Here is a 13,669-nt window from a genome sequence, read left to right as displayed (position 1 = left end):
CAAACACGGCTGACTGGGACTTCCCACAGCACCAATTTTGCTGTTCCCTTATGTTAAGATCATCTGCTTGTAATGGGGGAAAAATTCTTGTATTTCTACTTTATATATCCTTTCATACTTTATATATCCTTAAGTGACTGTAAGTATTTAAAAACCAGTGTAAATCTGTTTCTGCCTTTAGAAAGGTTAGGTAGATAGCCAAGGAGAGCTTGCACAGTTGACTTTGGGGGAGATATGTGTGAAGTTCAAAAATATTTGGACAGAACACACTTCTTCTGAGTTAGGATTTGATTAGGATATTGCAAAGTGAAGAAAAACTGTGAATAGGTAGTGTACTGCTAAAATTGTGCCTGGCAGGAGGCGACTGATTAGTCAGGTCCTTGGTTGATTTGTTTAATGTCATTTTACTTCATGCTATTTTTGATCACCTTTGTTTCAGAACCTAAATGTCCCAGGAGGAGGGGAGTTAGGGGAGCTTGAAGACAAGAGGGTGTTTGGAAGGTGTGATAGAGAGGAAATGAGTGAGTACAGTAGGTTGAGGACTTCTACTGCCTTCCCTCAGAGCCTAAGTGTGGTGTGTCCACCCCTCTCATTCACCAGCTTGTCCCAGGGGAATGGACCTTGTCCTGTGCTCAGCCCCAAGGTGGGTTGAACTGGGGACTTCCATGGCTGTTTCCATAGGGCTTGGTGACAGGGTTCGTGAGATTTTGAGAAGGGGGCAGAAGGGTCAGTCACTGCTCGTGCTCTGGCCAGCAGCAGCACAATGGACAGGGAGCAGCCAGGGCCTGGCCTGGCAGTTCCATGTGATGAGAGGGGTTGGTAACGGCCTCAGAGCAGGTGGACGCCCATCCTCTGATTTCAGCTGTGATTCTACACCTGAGGGGGCAGAGGTTTGCAATTTGTGCCTCTCTTGCACAGTGGGCCCAAGGCAAATTTTTCCACCAATCAACATTTCTAAGGGATCACCTCTAAATTGATTGGGTGAAGATTTAATGTAGTTTGGTTGTGCACTAAACCGTCTTTTTCTTAACAAGTTCTCACCTCAGGGTGGAGTTTGGGTAGTCTGCTTTTCCTGCTCATGGGTAAGCTCAGCTGCAGCTTGAGTTTTCTCTGATTCACCAGTTCCTTTGAGGCACAGATGTCTCTGCAGATCTCCTCACTGGCTGTGGATCCCTTCTGGAAATGGCCTATTTGTCTCACATTTTTAGATCTCGTGTCCTGGCAGTTTGCAGTTGAGGGCAGGCTTAGCCCAGCCATGTGGGGAGGCTGTGGAGAAGACCAAAAAAAAAAAAATCTACTTGTTATTCTGTGCTCTGCATTTTAAGGAGTTTGAGACCTTGCTTCTTAAAAGGGGTCACAAACTTGAAATATGCCAGCTTAGAAAGCAGCACATGAGTGGGGAACAGAGTGACCAAGTGCTGTGGCCCTTTCTCTAAAGGTGCGGGTAATGTTGCAGTAACCAACATCTGCCTGGCATCTGTGATAGACTGAATTTTGAGCAGAGTTTGTGTGAGATCAATACACTCCTCTCAAAAGCTCAGTTATGCCTTCAGAGCACGATGAGGAGTTTGAGTTCATAGCCCAAGTAACTGCAGAGTATGGTATTGCAGAAGATTTTAGTATTAGAAAACCTGATTTTGTTGGTAAGTACACAAATAGGAAGCTCGTTATTGCACTTGGGATTTGGTAAGTTGTTGTTCAGAGTAGCCATTTTTAATATCGAGCTAAGCTTTTCATCCACTTTTATGAAAGACAATGTTAAAAAGTGTTCTTTGTGACCTGACTCCTCTGGATTTGTGCATCTCTGGCTGTCATGCTCCCTTCAGCCCACGGAGCATATCCAGCAGTGCTGAAGTGGTCTTGACTGTCCAGTCATTGCACTTTACAAGCTGTGTATCCAAAAGCTGTGTGCCCATCATCCTCCTGAGCCATCAAAAGACAGCTGGGCATCGCTCTCCTGCAGGAGAGCTGCTTTTGTCACAATCCCTGCCTCTTTCTCTGTTTAGGAACCCAGCTGTGCCCCTGGGTGGCAGCAGCTGTTACCCTTCTGTCTGGGGCAGACCGGAGATCTTGTGTGGTTTGCCAGCCAGCTGGCAGTTTGTGTTTTGGTGCATGGTGGAATTGGTCCCCATAGGGGCCTTTTGGCTGCCACGTTTGTGGATTGGCCACAGTGTCCAGTCAGTGGCTCCACAGCAGATGCTCAGGGAGAGCCCTGGGCTGCAGGTGCCACCATCGGCTTGTGCCAGAGCTCTGTGCTGGAGCCCAGCTGCAACACCAGCCAAACTCAGGTCAACCACACTGCAGTCACAGGCACTGGCATCCTCCTCAGAGCCATGGAGTCTGTGCTGTGGCAAACCCAGGGAGACTGTCCTCCCATGCTGGGGCTCCCTCGGCTGAGCACCCCATGTTCCAGCAGTGGGGGGGGAAGATGTGTTTCTCCTTGGCTATAAGGGGGACTTCTCTTTTTAACCTTCGGGCTAGTGAGAAAAGTACCTCCTTCAAATCCAGCAAATCACTTCTGTCCATGTGAGCAGGTTGGATCTGGCACTTCTGGAAGGAGTAAATCAGGTTGACTTGGTTGATAATACTGGGGGAGATGACCTGGCTTTCAGGAACTATCCAGGTACTGAAAGGTGCCCCTCTAGTTTCTGACCTAAGGCACTGCCTGGCAGCACTGCTGTTGGTGGTGGGGTGTATGTAGATACAACCTTCAACCTCACTCTGCAGCAATATAGGCTGGTCCTGGTTGTGGTCATTTTGAAATGTTTAAATGGTTTTGAAACTAATCTTGTTTAATAGGCCCTTGAAACTAAACCCTAAACTCAGGTGAACTTACGGCCATGCCCATTTCTGCTTTCAGGTAATAACTTGTGATAAGAGCTTTTACAACGTTTTGGAAAAGTACTTAAAAGCTTTGGCTTATTTAAAAAAACCTGTAATTCACCCTTGCTAGTAATTTTTGTGGGACTTTGAACTCTTTCTTCATCTCTCTCTCTTCCTCTCACACGTCCCTGGAGGAAGCAACCCCCTCCCCTGTGGTGCTGTGCCACGTCAGCCCTGTCTCTGTGGCCACAGCGTGCTCTGACTGATCTCTCCATGAAGGTACCTATGGGATGGCAAAGCCCATCCTGCAGAGAACTGCTTCCCTGGTGCTGGATTCCCCTGGGACTTTCACAGAGCCCTGTATCCCTGTTGGATTTGTTTGGCTTTTTATAAGCAAAGATCGTGGCCACTCCCAGCTTTCCTGCTCTGCCCTCCCTGCTAAGATCATTTTCTTTCAGTGACCAAAGGGATGGCTGTTTTTGTTAAAACTTGAGGCCAAACCAGAGAGCCTCCAGAAATGCCTCTGCGGTTTCTAAGGGAGAATCGTGCACCTGTAAAATGACCTTACCATGTGCAGATGCCCCCAAAGGTGATGAGATGCTTTAATTATATTTGGAGCACTAGCTTTCTCTGGTGCTTTGAAGCAGGTTCCCAAAGAGAGATATTTAATCAAATTTATGTTTATTTCAGGCTTACCCTCTCTAGATCCATCCAACAGCTCTACAACTTCTTCTTCAGGTCCTTTGACAGGCTTTTCAGCAAACATACAAGGAGCACGGGTTTACCTTCAAGGGCCAGCGCCTGTTGGGACTCCCAGCTTTAACAGACAGCATTTTTCACCACATCCTTGGACAAGCGCAACAAATTCATGTAGGAACTTCATGGGTCTGTCTTAGTTAACTATAAATTCATAGCTATTGTCTTTAGTAGATTTCTAACTTGAGGGGAACTTACCCAGTAATGCACAAAATGCTTTCCAATTGCTTTTAGCAGCTGTGAGGATGGCGTGCAAATCCCAAGCTGTGCTATTTTGTGGGTTTTTTTCCCATGCCACTAGTTCTGGTAGCATTACTAAAGGCACATTTGGGCAAAAAAATGAGTCATTGTAGGCTCTCGAGAGGAGAGGGCATGGAGCTGTGGGGGAGTGGAGGTGATTACACCAAGCTAAAGATTCCCCTCTAAGTAGTACGAGTGCAATATTAGGTGAAAATGTCATGTTTGCCATGGTTTGAAGTTATACTTGCCTTTTTTCTTTTTTTTTTATTTTTTCTTTTTTTTTTTTTTTAATTGGGATCTGGAATTATACTTAAAATGTTCCAAAATCATTAAGCATCATCCAAGGTTACAGTGGGTTTTCCTCCTAATGGAAAGAACATGGAAGTAGCTTTACAGAAAATATGGGTCTTTGATTCAGAATCTTAGCTAAAGAGGTTTTTCATGTCACTGCATGCAACTTCATTGCCACTCTGAGTTTAAGAATCAAAATGTTTAAATGAGTGCTCAAAGGAAGTTGGATTTCCCAAGGAGAGTCAGTGACACTTCTGAAGTTGGCAGGACTTTATGCTCTTGGGTCACATCTGTGGCTTTGGGAAGCTGTCTGATTTCTCTTCTGCTGGAAGTGGTAGATACCAAAACAAGGCTGTTTCAATATTTATGGTATTTTGGCTGATGTTTTCACCTCTTCCTGAAACTCTTCCATGTTTCTTATTCTTTCTTGTAATTAATTTAGATACACTGCTATGTCATGAGAATGTCATGATTCTGATGGCTGAAAGCATTTGTGTTATAATGTTGATTTTAGAGTTAAAATAATTCCTAGACAGAATTTCTGTGAAAGACTTGAAGAATGCTTTCCAAAAAAGCCTTTAAAACATTTTATCATTTGCTTTGAGATAATATTGGGGAAATAAATGGGATGGCAATTATGCTTGCTATTTTGTGTGTAATTAAGCAAGAGAAATACTCTTTTCAGCAGGTGAATCTCCTATTCCATCAGTTTCCTCAGGATCATCTTCGCCCCTCTCAGCTGCTTCTGCACCTGCTAATTTGGGCCAGCCAAAAACGGGTAACACCAATCAAGATCGAAAGGTGCCCCCTCCCATCGGGACAGAGAGGCTCGCCAGAATCCGGCAGGGAGGCTCCGTCACCCCTACGCCCTTGGGAACCAACTTCACAGCTCCCGTGGGCCACAGCGGCATCTGGTCCTTCGGGGTGAACAGCGTGTCTGGTGAGTGCCTTGTACAGCCCCTGGCAAGGACTGCGTTTGAAAGGAGGGCTGGAGAGGAGGAGGAGTAAGGCTCCACAGTCTGTACTCCCTGTAGTACCTCCTGAGGGGAGAGCTGGCGTCAGTGTGGGAGAGCACAGGTCAGTGGAAACGCTGTGGTTTCCCCTCCTGATGCTCGCCCGGCCTGGATCAGGTCACGGGGCACATGTGAGCCTGAAATGGTGCAGAGACCTTATATGGAGTCCTCTGAATGATCCAGAGCTTAGAGTAAACAATTTCTATCTGTTAAGGGGCCTGTTTCCAGGCCTGACTGTTGGCTCTCTCTGTCCAGGTTTCTCTCTTGTTTTCCACTTACGTTTTACAGTGTCAGCTGAGGTGCAGCTGATGCACTCAGGGACACAGAGCTGTGGATGCTGGGTTTTGCACTGATTTCCTTGTGACTCTTGAACAGTGTGGGATAACTTCTGTTCCAGGCAGCCTTGGTTCCCAAAGAATTACTTTGAAACAGCTGAAGTTTTACATTCAGTTTCCTGGTAGTTGGATTTTGTGGAAAGGAGGAGGTGCAACGTTTGAGGTGTAGAGTGTTTCCATTGGTAACTTTCAATACAAACATTTGAGTCCTGCATTTGTTACATGCTTCAGTGAAGCCCTCCCCGCTTTGGTTAACTTGTGTCTCAGCATTGCCATGTCTTTTCAAGAAAAGTTTGTATGTGCTTACAGGTAGTGTTGGGAGCTCTGTTGGATTTTAGGCATTTTGCAGTGGACATGTGGAACTCGCAGTTTGTGGTAGTCCCCATCTTCTCCACCCTTGTCTGGATACCTGAGATCCCTCTGTGGCTGTGTGTTCTCAGGGTGCCTTTGGGTGGACTTAGGTGTGTGCAGCTGCTGAGTTCTACTCGAGTGTCTGCAATGAATTTAATCAGCCATTTTTAATCTCTTTGCAGAAGGCTTGTCGGGTTGGTCTCAGCCTGTCATGGGAAGTCACCCAATGCATCAGCAGCTGTCGGACCCGGGCACGTTTTCTCAGCATCAGCCAATGGAGAGAGATGATTCTGGAATAGTGGCTCCCTCGAATATTTTCCACCAACCTATGCCAAATAGTTTTGTGGACTTTTCTAAAGTAAGTTACAGAGAGTTGGATTTATGAAATGATCCAGGCCTGACTTTGTTGCATCTCCTGTTCTGCCTGTTCACACTGTGTGTGCCTCTGCTGCCACTGCTCGTCACCCCAGTCCTGAACCTTTTTTCCTCCCAGAACTGACCAGAAAAGATGCCCAAGCCTGGAGGCAGATCTAAACAAAGCCAGAGTTTGTAGGTTGCAGATATTCTCTGGTCAGCAGCTGAAGGCCTTCATCACTCTCCAGTGTTTTGTCTCTCTGAAGCTCAGTCGCCTGGAAATGTTTCACAAAGCTTGCTCAGCTCTTGAGGCTGATCACAAGTTTGTTTAATGCTTTCAGCACAAATCATGGCCCCAATACCACATACCTTCCTTAGGGAAGTGGCAGGAGGAGAGGACTCCCAGCATATTCAGAAGGAGCCATAGCACGTGCTCTTGGCATCTGATGGCAAAGCAGCAGCCATTCACACACAGGAAAAGAATTCTCCTACTTGCAAAAAACTGCTCTGTAATTTGCTCTTTCTGAACCGGCAGAATTATTTTAGATGGCCATTAAGAATTAGAGAAAAATCTTCAACCCAGAGTGTGTTTGGCTCAGTGCAGCCCTGTGTGCACTGTGGCTGTCCTGAGCTGCAGAGAGGAGGGAGCACTGAGGTCACAGTGTTCAGCTGCTGGCCTGGCTTTGTGGGCTTACATGAAAACTCTGTGGGTGCTGCAGCCTCTGCTAGGTGTAAGTTCAGAAACATGGCTAAGCTGGCTGGAATCTCCAACTCTGAAGTCACTGTTCCATACTCTGCCCTGCTGTTCCCTCACAGTGCTGAGATTCCTGCCATTAGTGGAACGTTACCTATGGAGGTGACCTGGCCCTGTCTGCTCCTACAGCCACCCTTCCCCACATCCTTCACCAGTGCTCTCTTGTCCCCTCAGGGCCTGCCCATCTCCATGTACGGCGGCACTCTGATACCCTCACACCCCCAACTGGCAGATGGCCCAGGAGGGCCCCTCTTTAACGGGCTCCATACTCCAGATCCTGCCTGGAATCCCATGATCAAAGTTGTCCAGAACTCAACAGAATGTACTGATGCTCAGCAGGTAGTGTGGCTGCCTTTTCCCTCCTGTGCTTTCCTGGGGCTTTATCCGGTGCTGTGATACTCAGTTTTGGCTGGGTGACACGTTTGGATTTTTCAGTTCTTTGAAACTAGGATTGAGATTGTTTGCATGACTTTTCCCTACTCTGTGTGTGTGTGTGTTCATAAAATATCCACGGCGTTATCAGTACCAAACCTTCCAGGTAAAACGAGCAGCATTTCAAGACTGCTCAGCCAGGTAATGGACTGTTACAAGTGAGAGGGTTTGTATCCATCCTTGCAGGTTGTCAGTCAGACCTTGGCCAGAGCTGGAGAACTCCTGCCTTTGGACAGTCTGGTTGTATTTGGAGGGAAGCCTTATGCTCGCCCTCAGTGGTAAAACACTGTTAAAGGAACCTTTATTTGTTTTTATAATAGATTTGTCTTTTTATTTCTTGCTGTAGATTTGGCCTGGCACCTGGGCACCTCACATTGGAAACATGCATCTCAAGTACGTCAACTGATTTAAGGGGGTCTGTCCTTTTTTAGCCTGGTTTGGGAATCTTTATGACCTTGAAGAACCCTGGGGATTTTTTTCATGTGCCTAACTAAGCGATTTTCTGTGGGCTGTAACAATGGAATCTCAATTGCCCGTTGTATAAGAACAAATTGACTTACCTATACAAACTGATTCTGTTCTCCAGTTAGTTTAGCCACTTCAAACTTAAAAATCAGACAAAACTAGTGCTTTTGGCTAAACACTACTGAATGCTCCTTGTATGCAGCAGAGAACTAGCTGATGACATGATTCCGACCTTTTAGGGTGGTAAATACCTGTATAATTGTTTACAGACTTAAAAGGAAAAGCTGAGTAAATTTCATGTCGTATAGTGGCTCTACTTTATGTAGCCTGTATTAATGTGAAATATTTACCTGAATACTCAATAAAAGGCAAACAGCATTTATAGGTTGTGTGTGAGAATTTTGGAAAGGGCTGTATGTTATTGTCCTCAGTAGCTGCTGCTGTGCCCGGTGACGCATCTCCCCAGGGTGATGTACTGAGCACGTGGGTACAGTCAGGTTTGGGAGGGTTTGGAGCCACAGATGTCTGCAGAGTCCTTGCCCTTGCCACTTGTGAGCCTTTTATTTGTGTGAACCTGCTTCTGTGTTCTGGTTTTTTCCTTCTGGATTAGTTCTGCTGCTTCTGGCACTTGCAGCAGGTGGTCGCCTGAGAGATCAGGTTTTGATAGGTGAATGCAGGGTTCCTTCATCTGCCCAGAAGAGGATCTTAGAAAAGTGCTTCCCACTAGAGGAAAATGTAATAGATTCAGTTCTAAGCTTCTTGTAATGCTGTAAATCTGCTAAGAGCTCCTCAAGTCCTTTCTGTGAGGAAGAAGAGGATTTTTGCACGCTGCTTAAGATGAACATTAATTCCTGACCCAGTTCTCTACTTTCTGCACTTGGACTGTGCCTATTTCTGCTTTTGCTTCAAAGTGATGCAGTAACTACATGGAATGTTGGATCCATTCCTTAAGCAGTAAACTCCAGTGCACATAGTGTCTAATCTAATGGATCAGTCTCAGACTAGGTGGAGACTTCACCTTCCACCTTCTTCCACCTTATCCAGACAAATCCTTACATGCAGCAGCAGAGTTTCCCCAGAAAAAAGATAAAGAAGTACTGAAAACTCAAACTGCACAAGCAGCATCCAAGTACCACAGGCAAATCAACCTTGGAAGCACTACTGGATGGTATATTCAGTTATTTTTCTTGGTATTTGAGGATGAAATGCAAAAAAAATTTAACTGCTGCTGCCCCACTGGTAGTGCCAACACCAAAGGAGATACAAAGAATCAGTCACAGAAGGGTTTGTGTTGGAAGTGGCCTTAAAGATCACCCAGTCCAACGCCCTGCATGGGCCAGGGACACGTGTCAGCAGCAACTGTATTGAAAACAAGCAGTGTTGTGGTGCCGTAGGTGTGTGCTCTCGGGGCGAGGTGCAGAGGAGGGGTAGGGTGCCTGCTTCTATGGGTTCCTTGGCTGCAGCAAGCAGTGCCACCTCCTCCTGCCCCATCCTGGAGAGCCAGTGTCTCCCCATCCCGGCTGCAGCTCCAGGGCGGGTGGCACAGTCTCTACTCTGTGATACCAGGGGACAAGACCCAGGATGGGGATGGGGCTGGGGCTGTCCCTGGAACAGCCTTGGCCACGTGTAGGCAGCCTATGCATGGGTCCCTTGCTGGGTTCTCCCCTGTGCAGCTCCTTCCCTGGGGACACAGGCACTTGCTCTGGGCACCAGCTCCGAGTGGCCCGAGCAGCCTCCACTGAAGTGGAAAAGGGAACCCCAAAGTTTTGTAGGAAGATCCTGCTTGAAGTTCAGACCATCACTGCCCCACGGGTACTGGAGGGCAGAGGCAGGGACTTGTGCTTCTGGGGAGTGGGCTGGTGGCAGTGCCAGGGGGCTGGTGAGTGCAGTGCTGGTCCCTCAGGGCGGGCTGGCTGGATCCAGGGAAAGCACGGGGGCAACGCCAGAGTTCGTGCCCAGCCGAGTTCACCAGCCCTGGGTGGCAGGGCTGCCCCAGACCTGTCCTCTTTCCCCCTTCTGACGCCCTGGGTCAGCCATTGAGCAGGTCCTTTTCTTTGCTGTCTGTCCTTGGGGAAGCATGTGCCTCATTCCTGAGCTGGGCATGTTTGGGCAGAGCCACATGTGCCCACCCTGCGGGCACTGGCTCCATCGTGTGCCTTCAATTAAGCGTCTCTGGGGTGAGAGAGCCCAGCCCGGTGCTGTGGGGCTGTGGCAGGCGCGGGCTGTGTAAGATGTTTGTGGTGCCGAGCTGGAGCTCCGGGCTCACCGGCACCTTGGGGAGCAGCTCTGGGCTCCTGGAACCCTGGGCTGCACCCACTGCAGGGAACTGGCGCTCGGCTGCAGGGAGGGAGGGGCAGGGGATGGCAGGGCTGCAGACGTGGCACACAGGCTCTTGCGACCTCAGGCGTTGCTGGCAGGCAGTTGGAGCATGGGGAGGAGGCAGTGTTTGCCCCAGGTGGACACTGCACACCCAGCAGGCTGGAGGAGGAGGCGTGCCATCGAACCCAGCTGTTGTCCTCTTGCAGGGAGCAGCAGGTGGCTGGCTGAGACGATGGGAACAGGGTCCCTAGGGTGCCCACAGTGGGATACCCACCCCTTGCTGCTCCACCCTGGAACAGGGCACCGCACTAAGCTGTTGCTGCCTGGCCAGCAGGCTGGGGCCTCGCTGTGTGCCCCAGGACTGGCCCTGCCCTCCAGGCAACACAGGAGTGGCCTGTGTTGGCCACCATGGGTAGCCCTTTGGAGGCTGGACACCATGTGCTGCATCCTGCAGAGCTCCAGGAGCCTGAAGGGGAGGAGCAATGTGGGGAGTAGCTGCTGGGCAGGATGGGCGTCACAGGCGCTGCCTTGTGGGAAGCCCCATGGTGGCTCCAGACGTATCCATGAGCCATGGCCGAGCACTGGGTCCCACCCCCTGCTCTGGGCTGAGGTGCTCAGGGGCGGGGGTGGCCAGGGCCAGCAGTGCCTGACAGCCCCCCGCTTTTGGCAGGTACCCGCATCATCTGCGACCGCAAGTTCCTGCTGGAGTGCAAGAATTCACCCGCGGCCAGGACCCCTCCCTGCTGCCTGCCCCAGACCCCCGGTGTCACATCCCTGGCCCAGTCCAGCCTCGTCAAGCTGGAGGAGCTCAAGGAGCGGAATGAGAGCGAAGAGGCCATGCCAGGTGAGCAGCCCAGGGCCGCAGCCCCTGCCCGTGGACCACCTTCCAGGGGCATGGGACAAGGCAAGATCCCAACCTAGCCCCAGTTCCAGCTCCTGCCCCCTTTGCCTGCCCATATCTGCCAAGCCAGCCCCACCCTAACCCTGGTCCTGTATCCATCCATGCCCTTGCAGATCAAGACCAGTTTGAGATGGACATCTGAGTTTCCATCTCCCCGTCTCCAGGCCATGGCTGGGCCTGTTCCTGGGCCTCGTGGAGGTGCTGGCACCGTGACCAGCTGGCTGCAGCCCTCTCTGTTGCTGGGGATGGACGTGTGACACCTCAGGCTCTAGCACAAGTGGCTGGTGCAATTGCCTAGGAGCTCATGCTTGATCAATAAACACCGTGAAACCCCTGAGCTAACCTGGTGTGTGTCTTTGTCAGGGCTCAGCGGGGTCCTTGCCCCCGGGGAGGGACGGTGAGCAGCACCAGGAGGGTGCAGAGGGTGACAGTCAGGTGGGGGGTGGTGAAGGCCTGGGGGTCTGTTCTCAGCTGTGGTGGAGGCAGCTGGTGAGGCTGCCCCGTGAACATGGGGGGAACAGCACAGTTAACACCTGACTGGGCATGTGTCTGTCCCTGGACCTCCCTGTCCCTGAGGTCACCCAGGTCTCTTGGGTTCCAGACTCAGGTCTGAGCTGTGCCAGAACAGCAGGAACCCAGATGGGAGCCGGGGCTGTGGCTGCAGCACAAACCCTGGTCATGCCAGGGGCTGTTGGCACATTGGCCTCCCCAGCCAGCCTGGACCCCTCCTGCAGCAGGGCTGGGCTCTGGGGCTGCTGTAGGCCCCCCACTGCCAGATGAGGGGCCAAGCTTTGCCAGCCAGTGCAGCAAGGACAGACAGTACTGCCTGCTCCAGCCAGCTGCTGCTGATCCTTCCCTTGACATCCTGTTGGGTAAGAGCACTCTGCCAAGGCCCAAGCCCCTTGGCCAAGCCTGATGAAGCAGCCATGGCCTCACCCAGCAATTCCATCTCCTGCTGACCCCGGGGAGACGCAGGACCAGTCAGTGCCAGAACCTCAGGCAGACTGTGGGAGAGGGCAGGTTGGTGCTGTTTATTAAACATAATGAATCGCCACTAAAATGTCGCAATGATTAAAATCCCCTTTTCCTGGATGAGGATTGGGAGGCAGAGGGGGTGCCCAGACTCCCTCCAGCAGCAGTGGCCCTGGGCAGGGGCTGCCCCGGTCACAGTCCACAGCCCCGTCCCTGGTGTCAGGGCTCCTCCTGCCCCGGCTCGGTCGCAGTCTCAGTTGCGGGCTCGGATGTGGGCTCGGATGTGGGCTCGGTGTCAGCGCTGCCGTCTGTTGTCTCTCCGGTGGGCAGGTCCCGCGTCTCAGCGATGAGGCGCTTGACGCCCACCATCCACTGGCTCACCTCGTTCACGTGGTCCACCATAAGCGAGCGGTGGATCTCATCAGCTGCATCCCAGTGCTGCTGCTGAAGCTCTGCCAGGACAGGGAACCCCATCAAGGGCACAGAATTCACTGTCGCGCAGGTGCCTCTGCCCCAGGGCCTGCTGCTGGTGCAGATGCAGCCCCCCTTCACCCCATACCTTGCACCAGGAGGCTCATCCTCTTCCTCACTGGTGCCGACAGCTTCCCCTGAGCCCATGCGTCCTCCAGCACTGTCAGCCGCCGCCCGATGTCATTGCACACTTGTTTCTGGAAGCAGAGGTGAGCTGGGAGCGAGGGGATGTGCCCCCACCAGCTCAGGGGAGCCCCCGGGGCAGGGGCGGCTCTCTTCCCCCCTCAGGTCTCCTGGGAACAAGCAGCCCCCGCCTGGCTGCCCCGGCTGCCGCCCCTCCTGCACGGCGGGGTCAGAGGTGGCGGGAGGGGCCGCGACCTCACCTGCACCGTGGCCCGGCAGGCGTCCAGAGCTGCCCGCAGCGGGGCGAGGACGGTGTCGGCGGACACGCTGCACTCCTCCTGCTCCGGGCACGCCGCGCTCGGCCGGCCCTCGGTCCGCGGGGCAGCGCCGACAGCACCCTGCGGGGGCGGCCCCAGAGCCCGGGGGGGCGGCGCTGCGGGGTCGGAGGGGGCACTGGGCGGGTCCGGGGGGGCACCTGCGGGGCAGAGGCGGTGGTGCCGAGCCCGTCAGCTCGGAATCAGCTGGCACCGGGCCCCGCAGAAGGGGGGCCCAGAGCCCCGGCTCCGCTGACCCCAGCACCGCGGCTGGGGGGGCCGGGCCGCAGGTCCCCGCGGATCCAGGCGGGGAGCGGCCCCTGGGGCCGGGCAGGGTGGAGGGGCTGGCGGGGGCTCGGCGGTGCTGACCTGGGAGTGCCCCCGCAGGCGGGGGGGCAGCCCGGCGGGTGAGCGGGGTCCGGCGGGAGCCCCCGGCTTGCGCCTGTAGCCCGTACGAGAACTGGGGGGGGTCGTTCCAGCCGCGCTCCTGGTTCCCTGCAGCGGTGAAGGGCGCGGTGAGACCGAGGGGCCCCCGCCCCGGGCGGGACCCCCGGCACGTCCCTCCCGGCGCTCCTCACACCCGGTATTGCCCTGGCGTTCCCCGACACACGGGCCCCCGGCGGAGCCGATCCCCGGGCGCGGCCCCGCGGGTCCCTCCCGGGCAGAGCCGCACTGTCCCGCTACCGGGACCCCCCACCACGCACCGGAAGCGCCGCGCGCGCGCCCCGCGCCCCCTCACCCGGCTTCACGTAGGA

The 13,669-nt window shown here is 52.8% G+C and overlaps 2 protein-coding genes across 2 annotated transcripts in view; one reads left to right on the top strand and one right to left on the bottom strand.

The window, feature by feature from the left end:
* The window catches only part of LOC121663264 (ankyrin repeat and KH domain-containing protein 1-like), an 86,313-nt gene extending 74,942 nt beyond the window's left edge, over positions 1-11,371 (top strand). Inside the window, exons 31-36 of the mRNA XM_042025338.1 lie at positions 3,514-3,708; positions 4,796-5,050; positions 5,992-6,167; positions 7,092-7,256; positions 10,804-10,977; positions 11,148-11,371. Of these exons, the coding sequence (XP_041881272.1) occupies positions 3,514-3,708; positions 4,796-5,050; positions 5,992-6,167; positions 7,092-7,256; positions 10,804-10,977; positions 11,148-11,291 (1,109 nt within the window). The 3' untranslated portion in view covers positions 11,292-11,371. The remainder of the gene's footprint in view (positions 1-3,513; positions 3,709-4,795; positions 5,051-5,991; positions 6,168-7,091; positions 7,257-10,803; positions 10,978-11,147) is intronic.
* Positions 11,372-12,039: 668 nt separating this feature from the next.
* Positions 12,040-13,669, bottom strand: part of LOC121663306 (amyloid-beta A4 precursor protein-binding family B member 3-like) — a 5,870-nt gene continuing 4,240 nt past the window's right edge. Inside the window, exons 13-17 of the mRNA XM_042025415.1 lie at positions 13,654-13,667; positions 13,284-13,409; positions 12,861-13,075; positions 12,566-12,674; positions 12,040-12,458 (exon numbers count right to left, since the gene is read on the bottom strand). Of these exons, the coding sequence (XP_041881349.1) occupies positions 12,226-12,458; positions 12,566-12,674; positions 12,861-13,075; positions 13,284-13,409; positions 13,654-13,667 (697 nt within the window). The 3' untranslated portion in view covers positions 12,040-12,225. The remainder of the gene's footprint in view (positions 12,459-12,565; positions 12,675-12,860; positions 13,076-13,283; positions 13,410-13,653; positions 13,668-13,669) is intronic.

This window comes from Corvus kubaryi, unplaced genomic scaffold (genome assembly GCF_017639235.1).
Source record: "Corvus kubaryi isolate FWS band 111438036 unplaced genomic scaffold, C.kubaryi_AGA036_p1.0 37270, whole genome shotgun sequence".
NCBI lineage: Eukaryota > Metazoa > Chordata > Aves > Passeriformes > Corvidae > Corvus > Corvus kubaryi.
This window is presented reverse-complemented; position numbering and strand designations above follow the sequence as displayed.